The sequence below is a fragment of the Brassica napus genome, chromosome A6, assembly GCF_020379485.1.
Source record: "Brassica napus cultivar Da-Ae chromosome A6, Da-Ae, whole genome shotgun sequence".
Classification (NCBI taxonomy): Eukaryota; Viridiplantae; Streptophyta; class Magnoliopsida; order Brassicales; family Brassicaceae; genus Brassica; species Brassica napus.
In genome coordinates, this window is record NC_063439.1 from 11,247,249 (window position 1) to 11,272,200 (window position 24,952).

Sequence of the window (24,952 nt, forward strand, 5' to 3'; positions counted from 1 at the left end):
CTCCATTTACATGTGTTTCTATTAGTTTTAAAGTGGAAGTGTTTTAAATAAAGAAAATTCTTAATGAATTTAATAAAGGCTCATTTAGGTGAATATACATAGATGGAATGGTAATTAGGTAGATGGTTGTTTTTCAAAAGTATTTGCAGAATCATGCAAGGAATGTGTGTGAAATTACATAAAACTCCACAAAAACATAGTGGTTAATAATTTAAAAAACAGGTGAAGCTAGATGAGGAAGATGATGTATACAAGCTGGATACATACTAATTTGGCTTGTGATAGTAATATCCAGAAATAAAAAAAAATAGTTAATTGACGAATCCGATCTCTACTCATCAGTCGGTTCCGTTCGTCCTCATGCTGGTGCCTTGCAACGTAGCTCCCAACGTGCCGGACTGCTCGAGCTTCAAAGCAACCTCCGCCATATCCAACGACCTTACCTAGCTTGCAACCTAACACACCAAGAAGCTTGTCTTCTTCTTCCTTCACCATCATCAATCTTGTCTTTATCAAAGAAAATGTCTATGAATTGAGTAGAGGAGGCAATAAATAGTAAAGTTTTTGTGGCAAAAAACAAGAGAGTTTTTAGTTATTTTTTATTTTATCATCTATTTTGTAAGGACACTTTTGGGATTTATGAAAGTGGTACAGTAGATTTCCATATAGCTAATTAAAGTTTCTTTTTAGGTTATGAAGTGCAAATTCCCTTTAATAAAAATGTAAAGTAAAGGCTTAACTAGTTGTCTGAGCTTTTTGGTCATTTTTTGTTGTTGATTGTTTACAGATTTTTTAGTAGTTTTTGTTTTCTGTTTTTCAAAATTCCATTTTTAGCCATTCAAGATTTTGAGAAAATAGATTTCCTATAATCTAGGTAAACTGGTTTTCAACACTTTTTCAATTTTCAAAGAAAAAAAACACTTTTGTTAGGTTTTTCTGAAAAATATTATGTTAGTTTTTTCAATATTTAATTTCCCCGGTTTAAAATACTGCTATTTCATCTGCTTTTTAACAGTATATTTGATTTTAGATATTTTAAATACTAATAGCAATTTATATAACCTTCTTTGTAGATATGATTTATAAAATTATATTATTTTCTAGTGATAAACTAGTATTTTATAAAATTTATAGATTTCTTATTGTATACTATTGAAATAGATTGTATATTTATCTCAAATATATATTTATTATCTCAAGAAATTATAATACTAATATTAATAATATTTTGAATTTAAATTTGTCATCAAAATATGTAATTTCTTATTAGAATCATTATAAAAATATCTTATCACATATAATAAAGGGTAACTTTAAATATGAATTTTGAAAATTTAAAATTATAAATAGGATATTTTCTTAATTATCCCCATAAATTAGATGAAATTCATTAAAGTGATAGAATTTAATTTAGTGATTTAAAACATGTAATTACAAATATATTAAATTTAAATTCATAAAACGTTTATAAAATTATTATTATTATTATTATTATTATTTATTATATATAAAAGTCAAACTAAAAAACTACCATTCAGTTTGTTTTTTGAAAAATTAAAATCTACACCAATAGCTAAAAAATCAGGAACTAAAAAATAAAATTTAAAACCTAAAACTCATTTTAGGCTAACTAACTTTAATATAGTATGATAAATTTTGGGTAAACAAAGATATGATACCTCTTGGTTTCTTTACAAGCATACATAACTCAAGATATAGCTGTAAACAAAACGCATTATGTTGATTACAGAGTCGAATAGTACGATGCTTTGATTTCACACTGGAAATAGTATTTGGTTACTATGATATACTGTAGTTTTATAATCACGAGCTTATATAATCTTGATCAAAGAAGCTGATTAAAAGATTAAAAAAAAAACTGTCGTTGTTGTGTAACTTGGTGATTTAGTTGTACTTAGGTTAACCATGATTTATATTTTTTTTCTCAGTGTAATGCATGGTTCTTGGGCTAAAGTGAAAAAGCACTCAGGGAGAATAATTTCAAGAAAATCTTGAGACAAACCATTAGTGTATATATGTTCATTCCGACATGAGCAATACTGCAATAGGGTGGTTTCATTGGTAAACGGTAAACCTATATTAACTTTTGATGAGCAAAGTAAAACCACACCATGAATTAGTGGGAGTCAACCCTCCACTGAAAAAGTGAAAAAACTGATCACTAAGGCTTTGACTGTAAGTAATTTTTAAAGTAAATATATGAGCAGAAAATATAATTATTCTCATTTTCTCTTCCATTTACTCCACTTTCCTCTTTATCCCATATTACCTTTTTCATTCTTTCTCATTTTTTTTTATTTTTTTCTTATTTATTCTAAAATTACCAGTCACGACTTATATGTACGTTCGTTAAAAGAATTTCATTACTTTTAAAAAGAATTTCATCGCGTAATTTAATTCTGTTTAAAAAAATGTCATTGCTTAAAAAAAAGAATTTCATTGCTTAACTCTATTTGAAAAAAGAATGTCATTACTTAATATTTACCCTCATTTATAGTTTTAATGAAAGCGTTACCATTATCTCTTATCATTTTTCTAACTACAGAATTAACTATTTACCTACTAGTCATTTAGTTAGTAATCAAGCGAGAGATTAAGGAGAGCCAAGAAAAACTTTTGTTATGTGTAGATTTCCACAAAGAAACATAAAAAAGAAAGACTTTCCACAAAGGAAAGTATCTTCTACGATGCTGACACGTGTAAACAACTTCAGACTCTCTATGGGAAAACCTGACACGACTCGAAAAGATAAACAAAAAAGTGATAAAAAAGAATAGTCTTTTCTTAGACTTTTGTATTCTTTATTTAAAGTTTCAGGTAAAAGTGACATGTTGTAAATAAATAACTTAACTTATCGTTTTCTATGAAAGTTTAGTTTAAAATTAACACTTGTTTGTTTTCTATTACATCAGAAGAAAAATACTTTTGCAAAGTCGAATTTATTTTGTACTTGCATGAAAAGGAGGAAAGAAAAAGTAATGTCACTAGAAGAATAAAAAAACTAATAAAAGCCTCTCTCCCTTAAAAGAATCCATGAAGAAACAAAGCTACTTTTCACATTTCTATTTGAATATTGTTAGATCATGGAATGTAGCAACAATTTTTTTTAAAAATATAGCAACAATATATGTCTATTAATAAAATAATGTAGAACGCAATAAGAGAGTAGAAACACAATAGAAAACATATGGACCAAGTAAAATACTGATAAATCTCTTCATTTTCTTTCAACCAATACATCTTTACAATATAAAAAGTACGCAAAGATGAGCGAATACATATCATTGCATCCTGCATCCACTGGACTCAGGCGCACGTTGTACATTCCCATAAGCTGTTAGCTCAATGAGATCCATATCCCGTCCTAAATAAAATTTCCGCAAAGAACAGTTTTGGATCAAAACTCATCTAATAAATAGTCTGTATTTACAGAGAAGAGAGTGGGAAGGATTACCAGCAACTCGGCAGTAGGAACTCCTCTGGATAAGCTCGGCTCTAGAAATATCGGTTTTATTTCCCTTTGATCGGTTTACCTTTGCCTGCAAACATAGAAATGTGAAACATCTCAACTCCACAATCAATTGTCCTACTGGTTTCAATGAGGAGAAGGCCTAAGCAAAAAGCCTAAAAGTCTTATATTGGTTTGAATTTTGGTTTGAAGTTTATAAGGTAAGTCGAATAAGAGAGAAATGTAAGTATAAAAAAGGTAAGCTGCGTACCTGCAGAACCTCACAGTTGTCTAGAGTGCTCTTGCCACCCTATTTAACATTAGAAAAAGAAAGTCTTCAGATACTTTAGAAGAAACATAAACATGCAGATGGCATCATACCCTACTATATATTCAGTTAATATTATGCGTTTCAGGGAAAGAGGGATAGAGCCATCATTAAAATTCAAATAAATCTCAACTGTTTGTGTTACGTTATCTCTAATAGTTGTAAGAGAGGCCTGAAGCTGCAATAATTCCACCGATATAAATGTGAAATACAGCAAACTTTTAGGTACAAGAAGTCTCAGCAAATGCGTGTTCTTATGGGTACATCTCATTCTTCAGCTTACTTGGTGAATAATGTCTACGATCGAAGTATGATCTTTTCCTCCTAGATTCTAAGACCCAAGCAAGACAGGATTATATATCAACATAAGAGCACAAGAGAAGAACCCATTTCCCTTATCTCACAGTTTACAAACCCATTGAACTTACTGAAAACCTCAAAACTCAAAAGCTAAATCTCACAAATGATTAATCACATTTCAGCCAAGTAGGTAGACACAGAAGAGAAAGACAAAACCTTGGAGTAAGGAACAATGTGGTCATAATCATGACACAAGCATCCAGGACAACCCACGAGCTTCCTAAACACAATGTTCCCTAAAGGATCTCTCCTCCAACGCTCAGGGTCTCTGCCTTTAATCTTCTCTGCTTTCTCCCAGCATTGCTGCTTCACGCTGTAAGGGAAGCTCCTCGGCTCCGGATTCGGGTCATCGTAACCCGACCCGGGAAAGAGACCCGTCTCCTCGCGGTCGAGTAAAGTGGCCGAAGTCGCAACCTTTCCGCCGGAAGTCCGGCTGGGTGACCCTGAAGGTCGGGTCTTTGGCGGGGAAGAAGAAGAAGAGGATAAGGCTCCTCGGTTTCGGCGTCTGTGGTGGTCTTTGCCGCCGTGTTTCATCGCCGAGTGTTGATTATCCAAATCCAAGGAGGAGTTTTTGTGGACGAAGAAAATCAAAAGATTACAGATTCTTCGTGAGATGAGTGTCGTAGGCCAATCCATTTTGAACTTTACCGTTGTAGGCCCATAAGTTCATATATACATTTTATAAATGGGCCCATTCAAATATTGAATATATTCAATTTGGATATTTCTAAGAGCAATTCCCTTAAATATACATTTTTAAGTTTTTATCATAAAAATAACACTTAAAAAATAAAATGACCAAAATAACACCTTTTTGTATTAAATTTTGTTTTTTTTAATTTGAAACCCTATCCCCAAAACCACATCATTTAATTCTAAACGCTAAGTCTAGATTAGTTAACCCTTGGATATAAATGTATATTTACCCTTTAATAAAATTTATTTTAGTCATTTTCTTCATTGAAGTCTATTTTTATGAAAATAAACTAAAAAAGACTATCTAAAGGAATTTCTATATTCATAATATGCTCTTTACAAAGAAAATAAAAGAAACAAATTGCCATTGTTTTAGGGGTTGATGATTTATATTTTCTCTTCCAAACTTTTAATACCATTAAAATTACACAATGTTAAGATTTTAAATTAGTTTTCATCGCCGAGTGTTGATCCGCTTCGAAAGGGTGAGTTTTTTAGATTATAAAAAGGTTTGATATGAAATAGTATTGTAAAATTGGTGTACATTGTTATGTTACAAAGATTCAAAAATACAGGTTCAGTTCGGGTTCATATCCAGGAAAAAGTATATATTGGGAATTTTTATGGACCAGTGAATCTTGGTTTGGTCCGGATCCTATCCAAAACCCGATCAGGTACCCAAATTAAAGTACCTGGAATTTTTTTATGTATATTAGGTATATTTGGATATTTTAAATACGTTTTTTTTTGTATTCAGTATATTCTTGTGAATTCTTGGTTTAGTTTTTGGTTATAGTTTCAGGTGCACTTTAAAAAAAATTAAAAATATATTTTGGGTATTCGGATAAAAGTTCAGATGTTATTCAGTTCCTTCGGTTAGATTTTGGAAAACATTTCAAATATTTATGGGTATTTGGATATTTGCTGGGTTTTCAGATTTTTTTGGGTTTTAGATAATTTTTGGGTTTTCAGGTATTTTTTGGTTTTTTCGAGTCTTAAATACTTGAACCGACCTAGACCTGCTATGTACTCAAAAATTACACGTATTTTACATGTATTTGAATTATGAACCCGAACCGATCTGGACAAGATAGAAAACAGCCCAAAACTAAAGCGGAAATTTTCAAATATCTACTGAGTCCAAATGTTTAGGGCCCATATCCGACCTGAAGACCCGAATGCCGAGAGCTACCCTCTTTCATTATATTTTATGTGCATTTTATAAGAATTACATTTGTTTAAGTGGTAAAGCTTAAGATTTACTTGGTAGATTTTTTACTAATTAAATAGCGTAGATTTGTAAGTTGGTTTGAGAAGGTGAAGTACATGGTACTTCTTAAACCAATGATAATTCTAACTGCAGTACCACTCCTACAAATCTATTAATAACAATAGTTAAAATCATAACCACCCGCATTCACAAACGTTTGCAGCCACACCTGCAACCGTTGTGGTTACACCAATTAGGGCCTAAGTATAAATGGCTATTCCCATAATTAAAATTCAATTATCTTGTGTGGAAACTGAAATTCACACCGTCGATTTCCGTGATCGGAGAAAAGTTAGAAAACCCTAACTTTCCCTGAGCTGAGCCGGACTCTCTGTGAGAGCCAACGACAAGTAACCAAATAAATGAGGAAAATACGAAAAGATAACAAAACGAATTTATAGAAAAAGTTGATCTTATTTCGATCCGCATAAGAGCGTTGTGATCATTACAAAAGATTATAGAAGATTTGGCTACGAAATCTGTCGGTGTTTTATACTCCTCCCAGGTCAGTTTCGACTCTCCTTTTCTGCCCCTGGGATGAGTTTATCCTCCCACAAAAATATTTAATTTTCTCGATCTTCATGATTATCCCTTGAAACTTGTCATTTATCTAACTTGACATTTATCTTCGAACATGACATTTATCTTTGAAACTTGATATTTATCTTCTCCTACGAATAAAGGATAGACCGTCATAGTAGTTTTGGGCTAATTCTCGTCGAAAATTGTAAGGGGGGGGGGGGGGGGGGGGTTTAGCCGCATTTTAGACCCATTCGGGCCATTTTCGACTTAGACGTTTTATCTTTGAGAAACCACCTTCGGTACAACGTCGGTACTATGAAATAACTCAAACCAATCGTATAGTTTAGGAAACCATGGTGTTTTAGTTAACCGTTACCGTTTTACACGATCAATTCGAATTTATACGAGAAAATAAGTCTTTGCGGTTTTTACTGTAAAGTTTCAACGGTAACTCCAATCGAGACGAAACAAGAGACAGTGTGGTCTTGACTTGGAGGAGAGAGCTACGTAGATGAGATGGGAGTGCATGATATCAACATGGTTCAGTCGTGATCGCCATATGGTGAGCCAGACAAGATTAGTCCAGCTCGCCATATGGCGAGCGGGACGGTGCTGTCCTGACTCACCATATGGCGAGTTGGTTAAGGCCGAGGTCGAGTTTTGGCTATCTTCGGGTGATTCGGACGGTTGGGAAGTGTTGGTCGACCGTCTTCCCGTTCCATTGTTTGTTTTTCGGAAGTTGTTTGCCAAGAGATTGGATCATCTAACCCGAGAACTTGTCATATAGTAATTATACAACGCTTTATTCTGAATTCTTATCTTTTTTTTAGAGAAGAAATGTTTTCCAGGATCTTTCAGGCATTGATTCCGTCGTGACCAATTTTGACTGCAATATTTTGTATTATATAGAATTTCATAATAATTGCACATAAATATTCCCATAACCATAATTCGGTTTACATTTCCATAATTCAACTATTTTGTATTTTGCAAACCAATCATAACTGTATTTCCATAAACTTTGATTTATTTTGAGTTGACTCCATGATCATAAATATATTTTGATATATATTTTCCAAAATACTGAACTTTTAAATTTAAACTTAGATTGAAATCGAATTGTTAACTCAAATATGAACGATCTTCATCATATTAAATATCAAGTTTGGTTTAAATTTCCAATGAACTGGTCTTATAATTTTGTTTATTAAAATGTAATGGCATGATGAATGGGGTTGTTTATATACATTTGAACACATTTCATTCTCAAATAGGCATCAGTGTATATAAAAGTGATTCGGATAAAAGTCATACGATTTGAGACCGTCCCGTGATTATACCGAAGGATACACAAGTTACTTCGCAAAATCCAGACCACGAAGACATACAAGTCGCTTTACGAGCCTCTGATATATCATATCCACGGCTAACAAGCTCGCCATACTGAGGACGTGGGAGTTGCGGCCCCCGGTTCGTGATCAAACATGGTAAGCATCTACGAGAAACGTCGCTAAATGTTGCCGCTCAGAAGTTTTTTTTTAAATATATACAGCGGGTTGATCCCATTTAAACAATAAAACATTTTTTCTTAGAATGGGGTCATCTTGGCGTACAAGTAATGAGCCATCTTAATTTGAGCTTTTGGCATCTTGGACTGCCATTGGCTGCTCCTAGCTTGCTCTAATTTTTCTCTGAATTCGCTTTGTGACTTTCACAGTTTAAACTTGCCTCAGAGAACTCGTGCCTCGGTTGTCTCAAGTAGTTCTAGGATGTGGTTTGAGGTTCAATACCCATCTAGAGCATCTTATGCAGCTGATGACATTTATGAGTTGGGTGCACGATCAGTTGGTGGTATTCGCTGAACTGGTTCTGATCGCGCCCTTCTCCACCTTGAAACATATATTATTTCTTAAGTGATTGAGCCCTTTTTCTTTTCCTTTTGCAACACAACTTCGGCTATATTACGTACGGTACGAGGCCTGCTATGGTTGACTTTTGCGGCCACTTTGTGTGTCCTTTCACAGTTTTTATTCTTGCCCTCTTTACTCTGCTTCGCTGAACAGTTTTGTTCTTTATAGGGTCTCGTCGAGCGTTCTATTACCAATTCTGCGTGGAGGTTTGATTTATTCGAGAGGGTGTTCCATAGGGATGACAAGATGACTTTACTAGAGACATATATAGGTGTGGAAAGCTCTGGATTTATGAATTCCACTGTTACCAACACATCTTCGCTTGGCGGTGTAGATCCCGTAAGACCATTTTCAAAATACTTTATGCATAGTGAGATTTCTGATTTATCCCCACAGATGTCACCAAATGTTGAAGTAATAATTCAATCAAGTGTTTAACAGGTTAATTAGGGACAAAGAAGGTCTTCGTGAGAGTGTATAAATGCGAAGCAAGATCGCTACTAAGCCAAGCTCGTAATACAAAATCTATCAAGAGAATAATTAGTTCGAGTGTTTGTCGTTCTCAATTTTCTCTTTCGATGCTTCTACGGAGGAAAGCCGGATCTCTTGCGCTGTTGAATAAGACTCATTTTTATAGATGAAATGGTACTCTGACAAGAAGACAACTCGTTGTTCTTGTTGATGAGGTCACATATTTGTTTCGAAGCTGATTAAATTCACTTCGTACGATGGCATTAATTAATACATGCACAATGTATTATCTGCACCTCTATAGGATGTTCAGACGCTTCCATGACAAGTGATTTCGCGGGTATGTGTTCGCTCCAGAAACGTCGCTTACGCTTGTGAGACTTTTGTCTTCTACCAAAACGAACTCCCGTCTTCATCTGGAATCTTGACACGAAATGAGTATTTTTTTTTTTCAGTTTAGGCTGAGTATTCAAGATATGCGAACACAAGTTATCTATGGCTTTTTTCCTTTTCATTTTACATGTTTTTCTTTTAGTTTGTAACGATTTTTCCAACTAATAATGGTAGCAGTCATTAATAATTTAGTCCAGTCGACTCTATCGGGATATCGAGTATCTATCTTCTACCTTTACTGCTTGTTTCTTTTCGTTTGTTCCCAGAGCATGTAACGCTTCTGCCGACTTGTTAGCAAAAGCTACTCTATGTAACATAAACTCTGTTTCTCCTCTTTAGAAGAGCCTATTGATTAATATATGTGGCGTTCAAACAAAAAAGTTTATGTCGACTCAATAAATTTATATATATAAAACCTTACAGCTTTTTAATATCGAACTCGAACCTGTCCAGAAACTCTATAGGTAGAAAGTATTGAATGTGTACACACAATACTTTTAGGAATCACTATAAAAATTCGTTTGAAATCCCGTAATAAAGAACAATACAACGTGTTGACAAGAAACAAAATACAACGTGAACCTCGTTACAGTAACCAATAACAAAATTAAACCCGAAGAGTCTCAGTATTCCACATAGCGAAACAATCCAAAGGAGTCTATTACTATATAGGGTCGGTGAACGCAACATACGATACTTAAGTAATGAAAACGTTACCGGGAAACTGCATGGAAATTACCATCAACTGGAATCCAAGATAATAAAAGACACTCTCACTCACTTTTCAACAATATTTAATTTCTAAATTGATTTGCCTTCGGCATGTTGAGAAGTTGAGAATACTGTACTTGTATATTTAGTTATCAAAGAAAATAAAAAATATTGACCAAATCAATCATTAGATGTATGCTAGAGTAAATTTTGGACCATATCAAGCTTTTAGAATGACTTTAATTTAAGAAAATATGAATATGCAATTGGTGATTAGTAGTATATTATAGCCATGTGGTATTTAATACTAGGTATGAACCCGTGCGTTGCACGGATTTTGTTTGATTTTTAATTTTATGAAAACATATAAAGAATGACAATTTTTTTACATCAATTTTAGAATATATGTATATGTTATGGACACATTTTTGAATTTAAATCTGTTTTCTACATAATTTATGATGTTTGTCTTTCATGTTTTACAATAGTTAATAATTTGTTTTTGTTTTTTTATAAATAGTTCACCTTTTAATGATCAGACTATATCGTCTGTTTTGGAATAATCATGTTCAAGTTCAACTCAAATCGTATTTTGGAATGATGCAAGGCTATATAAATAGTAATTTGGAATGATTTTAAAAGATTTTTTATAACATGTTTTTATTATATTAATTTAATGAAAACGTCTTCGTATGTTACTATGAAACAGAGATTAAAATAGGGCTGGGCAAAAAAAAACAAAATCCGAAAAACTGAACCATGCCCGATCCAAAAAAGTAAAATAGAACCTGAATCGAAATTGATTAAATATTCGAACGGGTTCAAAATTTTGGTATCTAGAGAAATAAAACGAAGTATTTCGGGTATCCGAATATTTATTAAATAGATTTATATACCTAAATATATTAATTATTTTTAGATTTAATGTATATTAATAACTTCCAAAATATATAAGATACTTTTAAGGTGCGTAAAATACTTGAAAATATAAACAAATAGTTAAAACTAAATGTTTAAGATAGTTAAAATATACTGAAAACACCAAAATATATTTGAAATTTCTATTGATTCTCTATCAAAATATTCAAAGCAAACCAATTTATATGTTAATTTTAGGTGTTTTGACATATGTTATTCAAATTTATATGTAATATATTATTGTATTCATAGATTTTGAGGATTTAAAATATATAATGAATTTGAAAATTTCAAAAATTATTTAAATGGGTTATCCGTACCCGAACTGAACCTTTTAAATGTACCTTTTTTGAAAGTCCGTAACAGAATCAAAATCATAATTCAAATAGAATTTAGTCCCAGAAGATGCTGAGAGACAAATTATACCTTGATATGTCTTGATCAAAACACTTGTCATGATAAGAACAATATTATTACTTTTCAAAGCACGATATTTATCTTCAAATAGTTCTGCTTGTTCAGCCGATAGTGTTGCTTGTACGTCAATTCTACTGTATAAGATAGAATTTTTGTAAAAAAGAAATAAAAAATCAAAATCAAAATTGATTAGTAGAATTGGAATTGAAAAATATACATTTCCAACAATAAAGTTGAATAACTCTTCGGAGAACAGGTGTGGTTTTGCTACAAACATCCGTTTTCTCAATATTCTTTATATATCCGATTACATCTGTAACAAAAATCGTGTTATATAATAATGTTATTTCAAACAAAATTCATTACAAATACGGAATAATTTGACAGAAACATATGATGTTTGACAACCAAATTGCTACAAAAAAACCGATTACTTGTTCCTAGCAATCAATCAATCAATGACCTACTAAACATACAAATGCATCAACCAATGTCAAGCAGACTCTATACGAAAGGATCCAACTTCAGTCGATGTAATAATTATTTAAACCTATCAATCTTTGCATTCAATACTGCAAGAGATTTAACTATCCTGAAGATATAAAGCGAAGTCAAAAGGGGAAAGCTAAAGAAATAACTGACCAAAGAAAATACAAAATATTACCATATAAATCGTATGTTGAATCTTTCAGTTGAGCAAACTCTTCATAGTTTCGAAATCGAAAATTTTCAGGCGGTGTTTGAGGTAATTGTTGCTCCACACATGCAATTGTTGTTCTCTCGTTCAATTTTATCTGAAATTTATGATATGAGATTTTGTAGTTTTTATTGTAATCTTGCAAATTAAATTTGCAGATTTCAATAATGGCCCCTTCATGTAATCCATCTCCGAACTTTTCAATAAGAGAAGGATGCACACAACCTTGAATTGTATTTTCCTATATAATAAATAAATTATTTTTAACAATAAAACTATATAAGATTTTTTTAAAAATAAAATATTTACCATCTTATCAAGTAGGAGAAAATTTATTCCTATAAGCTTGTTATTCTTATTTAAATTTCTTGCTTCCGACTTTCTAATAAGACGTACTCAGTACGACGGTATGGACATTTCTTATTTAACTGATCTAGTGTTAAATAACTTTCTGAAGCCATTGTTTCTTGATAATTCCTGGTAGCAAATTGAATTACAATTTAAGTTAGAAAATAATAAATAGAACGAACACACATAAGCATAATTAAACGTATTAAAGTAGTAAATTGGCGTTGACATTAACTTATGTACAACATCATAACCAATTATATATTGTATGACAAACTCCTAAGCATTATTGTGGCAATAACTTACGTGCCCAGCATGACAATAATGAAAAAAAAATTAACATCAGTTTATAAGAAGAAAAGAACATGCGATGACCAAAAAACTCACCTAATATTTTTCTTTATGCTTGCTGATCAAATGTGAGAAGTGTCAAAATATGAGAGAGCTTAGTCCTATATATAGATGTAAAAAATTGTAGTTCCTTTTGGTTTATGATCTTTTTAATTAGGATTTGAATAAAAGAAAATTAACATTAAACACTCTTTTACAATTTTTTGGTTTAAAAGTTTTAAAAAGGATAATTACTATTAATATTTTTTACAGTTATCTTTTCCTTATGATTTAATAAAAGGAAAATTAGTATTAAATAAATTATTTGTACAAATCGTTTTTGGTATAGGATTTGTAAAAACGAAAATTTCTATTACTTTTTCAAAAAAAATCAGATTTTAATAAAAGAAAATTAACATTAAACACTCTTTTACAATTTTTTGGCTTTAGAATTTTAAAAAGGATAATTACTATCATTTTTTTACAGTTATCTTTTCTTTATTATTTTAGAAAAGGAAAATTATTTGTGCACATTGTTTTTGGTTTATGATTTTAGTAAAGGAAAATTAGTATTAAATAAATTATTTGTACAAATCGTTTTTGGTATAGGATTTGTAAAAACGAAAATTACTATTATTTTTTTCAAAAAATCGTGTTAATATGTGAATAATTATAGTTTTTTATGATAGAAAAAGAAAATTAGTATTAACACATGTCACAATCTTAATTATATAACTGTCATGTGTCGCGATCATGTTAATTAGCAACTTTAAAAACCAATAAAACAAAATTAACATTAAACACTCTTTTACAATTTTTTGGTTTAAGATTTTTAAAAAGGATAATTACTACCATTTTTTTTACAGTTATCTGTTTTTTATGATTTTAGGAAAAAGACAATATTAACACATGTCACAATCGTAAATATATAACTACCATGTGTCAAGATCGTGTTAATTAGCAACTTTGAAGAACCAAGCTTTATATAATAATACGATATATAACTGCCATGTGTCAAGATCGTGTTAATTAGCAACTTTGAAGAACCAAGCTTTATATAATAAGATAATTTGTGATTAGATATGCTTATATAAAATAGTCTTTCTCTTTTCCTTTTTTTTGCGGTGCATATTAAATAGCATTATTTGTTTATCTTTATAAAATTCCTTTCTTTGTTCTCAAAAATTGTGGTAGTTTCTCCACAATTTCCATAGACTTTTTCCGCAGACTTATAAGGTTTGTTTTGGTCTTCGTATAGGATTACTTAACTAGAATGTAAACACCTCCTATAAAATTGGAACGTGTTTCAGCCCTCATATTATCCATTCCTTGAAACCAAAGAGACAGAACAAACATTCATAAGAATTTGTTTATGGTATTCGACACACATAAATTCAGATTAATATGGAGGATTCATCTGTTCTTAGCCCAATCTCTCTTCTCACCATTGCCACCTTCTTGTTCATTCTCAACCTCATGATGATAATCCAAGATTTCTCATCTTCTTTTCCCTATTCTCTCCATCTCTTCTTCTCAAACGCCTACATTCTCTTCGCATCATCAACAAACAAGAAGATAAATATTGAGCTTCCAATCGCAAGAAAAGTTTTCGTCCCAGCTCAGGTAGAAAACAAGATGTCGGTGGAAGAAGTCAAAACGATGATCGATGACTCGGAAGCTTTATACGAACGTTTGATTGGAGAAGGCGAAGAATACTTGTTTGAGAAGAGCGAGGTGATGGGTAAGGAGGTAGTGAAGAAGGCGTTTATATTGTTTGACCAGAATCAAGATGGGTTTATAGATGAAAATGAGTTGAAACATGTGTTGTCTTTGTTAGGATACGATGAATGTACAAAGATGGAGTGTAGGAAGATGATTAGGGTTTTTGATGAGAATAGCGATGGGAAAATTGATTTTTATGAGTTTGTGAAGCTCATAGATAAAAGTTTTTCGTAAGATAAATAGACCGAGAGCTATTTGATGGCTTGTCTACTATACTCTTTTTCGTCATCGTCTGATCTCTTTCTTATTATTTGAGGAGCACTTTTAATAACTAACCTTTACTTGATGTGTTATTAACAGAAATGTCATTACTGATGTGATAAATTCACAGCCCTTCTCAATGCATTTATTAAAATAGTCATATTTTACTAGAATATTTACAATAGAATGCCATTGGACATATTTGTTACAAGACTTCCCTTATAATATATTACAAATAGGCCTGGGATTTTTGTCCAAACCGAATGGGCCGAACCGGACCGAACCGGTTTTTTTGGTTTTCGGTTCGGTTCGGTTTTCAATTCGGTTCAATTCGGTATGGTTTTGAAAATTAATTTGGTTTTCGGTTCGGCTTTTTATTTTCAAAAAAAAAAATTTTAAAAACCGAAAATATCCGAAAATAACCGAAAATCCGAACTGAAAATAACCGAATAATCCAAAAATTACCTAATTTAACCGATTTTAACCGAAAATATCCGAATATTTTGAAAACATTATACCAAAATTAACCGAAAATTTAAAAATTCGGTTATTTTCGGAAATAAAATTGAAAACCGAAATAAACCGATAACCGAACCGAACCGAACCAAAATTTCATTCGGTTTATTTTGGAATTTTTTTAAAAACCTTCGGTTAACCGAAAACCGACGGTTCGGTTCGGTTTCGGCCTAATTACAAGACTTGTGGAATGATAATCAAACGAATAAATGTATTAACTTTAGTTAACCAAATTAATTTTATACATAAACGGACTGTAACGTCATTTGTTTGGCTGTATAACCTCTTGGTACCTTTTTTATATGATATACTCTTACCAATGTTCAAGAATAAATAATTTCCATAATCTTAGCAATGGTTTCATCATGTATAAATAAAATTCATGATTTACTCTTCAAAAGTAAGTCGATTGTTCAGAACTATTGGCACTATAATCTGACGTTGAAGTAGTTTTTGATATATATGTCAGATTGAAAGTTTTTCATATTTAATTCTTTTGATTTATATTCAATTTCATGTTCTTTCATAAAACTCGATAAATGTCATTTGTTTTTGTTCAGGACAATAGTATACGTAGTGTAGTGACATATTTTATATATCTACGTGTTATACATATATCATTTAGTATACATATATCTACACATTATATATTTTACATGTTTTCTCTTAGAACATAATAAATATACTAATTGATATACTATTATTATTGGTTATGAATAAATATATTCATTGATATACTTTTAGAGATGGTCGCATCAGTTATATTTTTTTTGATAAACATATAGAAAATATTTGCTATACTTGGTTAAACCTGTGAATTATGTTTGAGTATAACATGTTTATCTTCATATGAATTATATTATGTATTTGGTATAACAATCTTCATATGAATTATATTATGTATTTGGTATAACATGTTTATTTTCATTTTGATTAAACTTAAATATTTTCGTGGCTTCAAATTTAGAATAATCAGAATTAAAAGTAATTGATTTTCTTTCCATCAATTATTTTGCGGCATCAACGGTTGGTTGGTAATTTAAGTTTATGATGAAATTTTGAATTATACAACTAATGTCTTATATCAAGTAAAAGTTGGTTACTCATACACTTAAGGGAAGTGCATAGATTTTCCAACACAATGATATACTTTGCTTACCAATTTCGTTATCTAATCAAAATCAACAATTAATTTTGATTAATTATTTTATGTATTTTATGGGATATGTGACATTTATGTTATGCCTGGACAATATAAACTCAATTATATTGTAAAATCAAAACGTTGTATATAAAAAAGTTAAACCTAATCTTGAGTGATTGCAAAATAAAATCAAAAAGGAATGACATAATAAATTTCTTTCAATCCTTTAACTTTTGCAAAAAAAAAAAATTATTACGAAATTAACATAAATGGTGATAAACATTAAATTTGGAAATTTATTTAATTATTTCCGGTTAAGTTTGAAGACAAATATCATTTAATATGGACTTCTTTAAAATATGGAGATTTGTTGATAGGGCCTTTGTCAATTTACAATCCACCAGTTTGAATTTTCCGAGACTTGAGTCACTCGGTTCAGCTTCCAATCTTCTTATGTATTGTGATTCAGTTTAGTTCACAAAATATAGATATCTCAAGTGACGAAGAGTTAACCCAAACCATGTATTTTGACTCATAATGGATATTAAGGTTTAATAATTGGTCTATTTTACAATTTCGAGTCCTAATCAGTCCACTAAATTAGAAAATTTATATTATTATTTTTTTTTTAATCTCATATTATTTACTTCAATTTATTTTTATTCTTCTATAATTTTTATGTACTCCAGAACCAATATAATTTTAATAAAATATAATAATATTTTTTCTGGACAACTAAAATATAACAATATAACTTTGATATTTTAGTCTATTCATTCCGCGCAAGGCGCGGATCATCACCTAGTAAACTTATTAAATTATGTTTACCTGTATATTAAATATGAATGATAATATACAAATTGACAACACAAAGAGTATAGTAGAGTGTGAGCTTAGCTGTAACCAATATTAACAACAATCGCCCACAAAAACGAATATTAATAACGCAAACTAAATTTGTGGTGATTTTTGTATGGTGGTTCCATTTGGTTTGCATGCAGTCATACTTTATGTGTTTGAAGAAAAGTATCGTAATCTAATATCATGAAAGTGATTCTGATTCTGAAAATGACAAATCAAGCCCTGCATCTCCAAAGAATTTTGGGGGTTCAAGTGATGTACATGCTTCTTAGTAATGTCTTAAAGCATAAACGCTCCTATCACGACAGAAATTACAATTCTACTCGTTCCCCCTACTGATTCATTGTTTGCTAATCACATCTTCGGCTCTGTTGGCTTGTAGTTCTAAACCAACTTCTGGTCTAGCGAAAGTTGAATCTTCAACTTTTAAGTGTGAAAATTGGATATCCACTACTAATGCCTTGAGCATAAATGCTATAACTATTATACCATCTGCAACTATTCTTGTTGCCCTTGCTGATTCAGAAATATTTTCTCAACGCCGACCCGACAATCACCTTATAAACTAGTAACAACACTGATGGGGCTGTTCTTGCTAACACTCTTTTGGAATTTTGCAAAATAGGAATAATTAAGTCAGGTTTCGGGATATTTGATTTATCAGGTTATGAAAACATTGACATTGTAATACAGAGGTTTCGAGGAGGTAGGCCATCAGGACAAACTCAACAATGCAAAAAAGTTAATGGAGAACAATGTGTGGTGGTTAGTTTACAAAAAAAAAAATGTGTGGTGGCCGGGACCATGGAAGTACTAGTTAACTAGAGAATTACAGTGAGCTAATTACTTCTCTCTAATTCTTATCATTATAAGAAAAAGAAAAAAATAATTAAAATAGAAAAGAGAGTGGAGAGAAGTTCTAAAAGCATAATTATTGCTGAAACCGATGGTACAGTTTTTTAGAAAACCATATTTTGCTTTTTTTTTGTCTGAAAAAAAAATGAATATTGGTTACAGCTAAGCTCAAAAATGTGTGGTGACCGGGGCCATGTAAGTACTAGTTAACTAGAGACTTACAGTGAGCTAATTACTTCTCTCTAGTTCTCATTTTAAGAAAAAGAAAAAAATAATTAAAGTAGAAAAGAGAGTGGAGAGAAGTTCTAAGAACATAATTATCGCTGAAATTGGTGGCATGGTTTCTTAGGAAACCATGTTTTGTTTTTTTTTTTGTCTGAAGAAAATAAATAAATAAAAAATGAACCAATCGCAGGTCACCACATGTCGGTGGGACCCGCGAACAGTTTAAAAACCCTCTAAGATTGGTCTTTATTTTGTGCTTTCTATCACCGATCCTTAACTTTTTGTGGGACCCGCTCAAATATTTAATTATTTTTTTGTTAAGGATCCCATTGTTAAGGATCTCCTTTAATGATGGTCTAAACTCCCGAGTTTTAAAGATCGATTACTAATCTACAAGAACAGTTGTCATTTTACTAACCATTCAATTAGTAATAGAAAATTTAATCTACCAAAATAAATATAATATTGATTAATTTTTATTAGAATCTGTTACGGTTTCCAACCGATAATCATGCTCTTAGTTATTACGGCTTAGGCCCCAATGTTAACAGCGGTCTGAGCAGTGAGCGACAAGTGGATTGAATATTGTGGTACGGTCTTACTGCGGTTTGTATAAGAGAAACGTATGTTGCAGAACAATTGAGTTCGTCTAAAATAAGTAGTTCAAAATAAGTATGAATCGTGACATTTATAATGAATAGTGTAACTGCGGGATACATGATATATTATATTTTACAAAGTAAAAAACAGTGATACTAATATATTTTTTAAAAATATAAATTTTATGTTAAAGAGTGTTTTATATATATCTTAAATATGAAATTTAATATGCTATGACTGAGATTTATAGCCAACTTTTTATTTTAAAATTATAATTAAGCTAGTTGTCTTTACACAAAATTAAATTAAGATATCTGAAAATATTTAAGCAATTATTTTATTTATTATAAATATCATATATATGAAACTGACTACTATACTGTCTGACTAGAGTTTGAAATATCTTTAGACTAATGTTACAGAGTTGACAGATTGTCTGTAACGGTCCACCATGATAACTACATGGGTCGGATACCAAATTCAGCGGAAGTCGAATTCATAACCGATATGGATATATATTGAGCCTCAAGAAATTACCATCAAGCTATCACCGCTTGGTTAACTTTAATTTATCTATATTATATAGATAAAATATTTTTCTATATTTTTAATAACCAAAATAAATAAATAAATAAAAAACAAAAAAGTTCTGTTTTTTAACACAAAAAAAGTCTAACCACACCATATTTGATTATGTTCAGTTTTAGGTGTGGGACTTCTTCTTTCTCTTTTAAATTTAATTATTTTATTTAAGATAAAAACAGAAAGAAAATAGCTGAATGGTAATAAACCTTAACTTATGTAATATATTTGATATTGTAAATGATTTTTTTACTGTACAGATTTTATAGAATAAATAATAAAGATGTAGGATTTTTTTTCCTAATATTCATAAGAAAACATTTTGTTTTTCTATAGGTTTAGAAATTAAGTTAAATCATGATGATAAAATTAGTAAAAAAAAAATTATAGGCTTTAACTTTTAAAGATAAAACTACATCATCCCTTACTATTATTTGAGGAGCATTCTAAATAATAAACATTTGCCTCATGTGTTATCATCAAGATTGCTATTACTTATGTGTCATCATGAGAGCTCTTCTCATAGCAATTTGTGAATAATCCTTGCTTCCCTAAACTAATTACATATAGTGTCATTGGACATTTAAGTTTCATATTTATGCATAATATAACTGGTTTTGGTGGATTATACATATATCTCTTATTTTCATGTGAGTTTTAAGAATGTATTTATTGCTTTCATGCTTATATCTTCTCATTCTTTCTTGGCTGTATTTTTTTTCTGTTTTTTGCAACCTAACAATAGTAGTCAACTGTATTGTAATTAATATCACATTGTAAACAAGTTCTTATTTCTTATTGGATTATTTACATTCCACAGATATAATATTTGTGTATGAGTTTTATATGGAATAATATGATTTTTTATATGGAGTGATAACACATTTCGTAGTTTGAAAAAAATAGGACCATATATTGATGAACGTTGTAGAAAGTTGCTATATTTCTAATAAACTATAGTTTACTACATAAATATAATGCATAATCTAACTTATTTTTAATGGTATATGTACTATCTACGCATGTAGCTTAAATATTATATATAATAAAATACACAATCTAATCCTTTTTTAATCTTGTATGTACTATGTATGCGTATAGTTTAAATATTATATATAATATACAATACTCGAGTTTTATATAATTGTAAGATATAAACTATTAAAATTGAAATTGAAAAACTTTATGTATCTTCATCCCCACGACTAGGTGGTGCCCAAACAAATTTAGTGACAATATATATGGCAATTTTTCAATGCAATTTAATAAAATTTGCTTAATTTTTCAAATCATTGAATGTATAACAATATATATGGCATTACTTTCCGTTATATATTCACAAATTAGTATTCAAAAAATTATTACAGGAAAATTTTGACTCAGATCAGTATACGTATGGAAATTAGAACAATCTGTGCTACAATTATTTATTAATTTAAAGTCCTATACAAATTCTATTCAATTCTTTAGATTAAGCACCAAGATTCTGAAATTAAGGACTCAACCGATCACAACACATCAATCTGGTTATATTCGATCAAGTTAATTTACAAAGTGAATTTGTTTCCTATATGTTGATTTCTTAATTATATTATGTTCCATAATTTTAAAATTGGCAGCTAAAAGTTAGGGATTAATTCGATTTGATTTAGGCGAGATAATACTCTTTTCTCTCTAATCTTTCATAAGCAAAACCCTATAAGTGATCCCTATATATAACATTAGACTGAAATTCATCCACATCAAAGCCTACTATTTTTCTACATTGGAAAAAAAATCATGAATTTCGTCTCGGATTTTGCTTACATTGTTTTTTTTTATCATGCTAAGGTCGATTGAAGAATGTGATTAACATTGATGGGTTTCAAAAATTATTTTTGAACCTAATGATGTTTCAGAAATTGATGTTTTCAGAAAGAGGTATATCATTTTGTTTACTGAATTTGGTAAATATATGTGTTAAGTTTGGTAAGTTGATACTTTGTTATGGTTTTCTATATAATTGCAAACCAAGAGTTCTAAAGACACTTCTAACAGTAGTTGTGGTTTTATCAATTTTTTATTTGTTTCTTTCATATTTTATTATTCTGTTGCATATGTTTGGTTTTATTTTATATTCATAATTATATTATGAAAACAATAATGCTCTTGTTTTTTTTTTTTATCTTAAATTCATAATAAATTTATATAAGTCTTTACTTACTCTTTTAGATGTATTTGCATAAAATATAATTAAAATACACCAATAAATTAGTATATATAGTTTTAATATTATAATATCTTTTAGTATATCACTCCGTGCAGGGCGCGGATTACCACCTAGTGATTAGTAAAGTTGGATGATTTAAAACAAAACAAATCTAAAAATGAGATAAAATCCAACCAATCATCTACGATAACTTTATGCTAGCTGGAGTCTTTGATTTATAATGATTTAGTTTCCTTCGAATTTAGTGAGCTAAAGCATTTTTGATAATTCTTTTAATATTTGTTGCAAAAGAAAACATATGTCGATATATTGTTAAATATTTTGCATATTGTCATAAACCATAATATTAAACTTAGTAAATATCTTAAAATAACTTAGTAAATTTATTAAGTAAATATATTATAGTTTTCCATGTATTGCGTGAAATTATCATAATTTAGTGTTAGGTAAGGATATTTCTACTGGTTACTTTCATCATTTTCTCTTAAAAAGAGGTAAACTCAAAAATGAATTTGTGTTTTGCTTAACTGGTTTTTCTTTTTTTTCTTTCATTCAAAATATGCTATTTTTAATAGTTATAAATAATTCTAGTGATACTTATTATTTAAAATTTTTATGTAAATACAATTTTACTTTAACTAGAATATCTTCATATACATAAATTTAGTTTCTAAAAAATGTACAATGATTTATATAAGTTTATAATGAAGTATTAATAATTTTTTTGAAGTATAAAATATAAATATTAAAAAAAAATAGATATAAAAACATTATGAAAAAGTTTAAATATTAATTTATAAATAAAATTGACATTAAATGAGACTGTGAATAGTATTCTTTCAAATTTGAGTAATACTATTCATAAATTCCTTTTTCCCTTAAAATAGTGCACTATTGTAAAAGATTTTTCTTCATTTACTTTTTTTTTTCGAAATGAGAAACCAATGCAGATGAGTGAATTGATTATAGGCCAATTTAGGTGAATAACCAAAACAGAGAAAATAATTAGGTGATCATGCATTATTTTTATATATTTGCAAAACCATGTATAGAGAGATGGTGATTTTACGGTTCTGTCCAAAATTGATCACCGTTTAAACCTAGCTTAAATTTCTTTAAAAAAAAAAATTAAAATTGCATTAATTATTAATCCCAAAAGACGTCGGAACAGTTACAACCACGGCAAAACAACAGCGTTAGGTTACAGAAAACAAACAGAGAACATCTATATCTAATCTAAGCAAAACGGAGAGAGAGGTTGAAGGTGAGAAGACAAGGGGGAACGAGTCCCTTCCTCCAGTGAACACCGACGGGCCTTATCGGATTCCGAAGTATCTCTGGCGGGGGTGTTCATGCCCTACACAGATCCACCAATGAAAACTTCAAATCTGCCATCCACGGAGTTGTCCCGCGGCTCCAATTCGCCGGATACAAACCGACTCCACGAACCTTCACCGCCGCAAAGAGGTTGAAATCTCATGATGCTCAAGGTCTGAACCACCACGTATTACCTTCCACCAAGGCACTGAGAGATGAAACCAGATCTGATGGAGACGAAGCACAGGGAACCGCCATCCCTTATGAGCCCTCCGCCGTCTCCCAAAACTCTCTAGATTGGCGAAGACAAACCCCGGGCCAGAGGACTGACTTGCGGTTTCGTGACGGCGTCTCCGTCGTTCTCTAACAGAGATCAACCGCAAAGTCTCCGACGAGCCACCAGAGCAAAGAGTTTTCCTAGGGGTCCTTCGTACATAAGACCGAACCAAAACGCGAGGGAGAGAGAGAAATACCACCATCTATCACCGGCGAGAACCATTCCGTCACGTTGATCGGTATCCGGGAGGGGGAGGTCACCACGAACGCCGGATAGACACCGGACATCAGTTTCTTCTACTAGATCGTTGAGATTTCGATAATAAACTTGATACTGTGGAGAGCTGAGAAATTGAGAAAGAGATCTCTAAAGTATATTGAAACAAAAGATAAGTTCAATGGATGTTTTTGGTTTTTGCATTAAACTGAAAGTATTGTCGGTTGCAATTTCAAAGATTTTCATCATTATTACGGAAGGTGCATGTGTAAATGGCAAAAAGTTGCGTCTGTGATGTGAGGTTGAATAGGGTTAGTCTCGGTATTAATAAACAATACACAGTGTCATGTCCATTTAGCTAATAAAATTTGTTCCTATGTGTATCCAGTGCAAATTCCCTTGATTATATTACAGATGGTCTTATGAGTTAATATAATCAATTTACTTCAACTTCATCGCTCTTGGTCAGTGGCTAAAGAAGGATAACATACTATTGGGCTGTGCAACGAAAGACTCGGCTAGGAAACAAAAGGTCCAGAGGTAAGCATGAATATAACAAGAAACTGTGGTTGGTTGCAGTTTTTTTTTTATATTGACTATTCTGTCAGTCCAAAGTCTAGGGCTTTGAATGGTGATCAAGGAACGAAGGGGAATACTGAATTCCTTATCATTCCCAAAAAATATCACCATTCACAAGGAATAGTTTTTCCTTCTTGTTCCTCCCCATTCCTTTTTTTGTAGAGAAATATAGAACAAAAGCATTCCTTGTTAAATTTGATAAGGAACAAGTATTCCTTTTCATTCCTGCATTTTTATTCTTATACATTCCTTTCCTATTCGTTCCTCGTGTTCCCGAAAAAGTCACCAGTCAGAGGAACATACTTAGTGCTATATAGTGAATTTGTCCAAAATTGTACTATACTGTCCGATCTAAATTTGAATATCTTCTAAATATTGCATGTGGAATCGATCGTATGTCATGATCTACCATGTAAACCATCTGGACTAAAACTCAAACCAAAACTAATCAAATAGTAATAATTTAGTTTCTAACAGGAATCAAATCTAGAACTAACGTATTTATATACCAAGACTCAAGAGATTATCACAAGACTACTATCACTACTAAAACAAAGAAAAGAGAAGAAAAATAATGTAGGGTGATGATCGTCGTGCCTTAGCTTTCATCTTACTACAAGAACATGTAAAATATTATTCAATCACTGTTGTAGAAATAAAACTACTTGTATTCAAGAAACAAAAAAAATTAAATTTCAGACGGTAGCATGATCAGCAAAAGCTTATATTCTTGAAAGTTCGCATTTTT

The 24,952-nt window shown here is 30.8% G+C and overlaps 2 protein-coding genes across 2 annotated transcripts; one reads left to right on the forward strand and one right to left on the reverse strand.

Annotated features, from left to right (window-relative positions):
• Positions 1-3,110: 3,110 nt before the first annotated feature.
• LOC106451173 lies at positions 3,111-4,817 on the reverse strand. Its single transcript, XM_013893053.3, has 4 exons — positions 4,314-4,817; positions 3,741-3,779; positions 3,476-3,560; positions 3,111-3,385 (listed from the first exon to the last, which is right to left on the reverse strand). Exons 1-4 carry the CDS (start codon positions 4,791-4,793, stop codon positions 3,303-3,305), a joined length of 687 nt encoding a protein of 228 aa, XP_013748507.2. The 5' UTR covers positions 4,794-4,817; the 3' UTR covers positions 3,111-3,302.
• A 9,215-nt stretch (positions 4,818-14,032) lies between these two features.
• On the forward strand, positions 14,033-14,915 carry LOC106377797 (probable calcium-binding protein CML47). Its single transcript, XM_013818039.3, has one exon. It carries the CDS (start codon positions 14,245-14,247, stop codon positions 14,794-14,796), a length of 552 nt encoding a protein of 183 aa, XP_013673493.2. The 5' UTR covers positions 14,033-14,244; the 3' UTR covers positions 14,797-14,915.
• Positions 14,916-24,952: the final 10,037 nt, after the last annotated feature.

Bases quoted from the DNA above. Each gene is read 5' to 3' on its own strand.
- LOC106451173 (XM_013893053.3), bottom strand. From the start codon at position 4,793: ATGGATTGGCCTACGACACTCATCTCACGAAGAATCTGTAATCTTTTG. The intron at 3,780-4,313 runs GTTTTGTCTTTC...AATGTTAAATAG, and splicing joins ACATTGTTCCTTACTCCAAG to GGTGGCAAGAGCACTCTAGA. The intron at 3,386-3,475 runs GTAATCCTTCCC...AATTTTATTTAG, and splicing joins TTCCTACTGCCGAGTTGCTG to GACGGGATATGGATCTCATT.
- LOC106377797 (XM_013818039.3), top strand. From the start codon at position 14,245: ATGGAGGATTCATCTGTTCTTAGCCCAATCTCTCTTCTCACCATTGCC.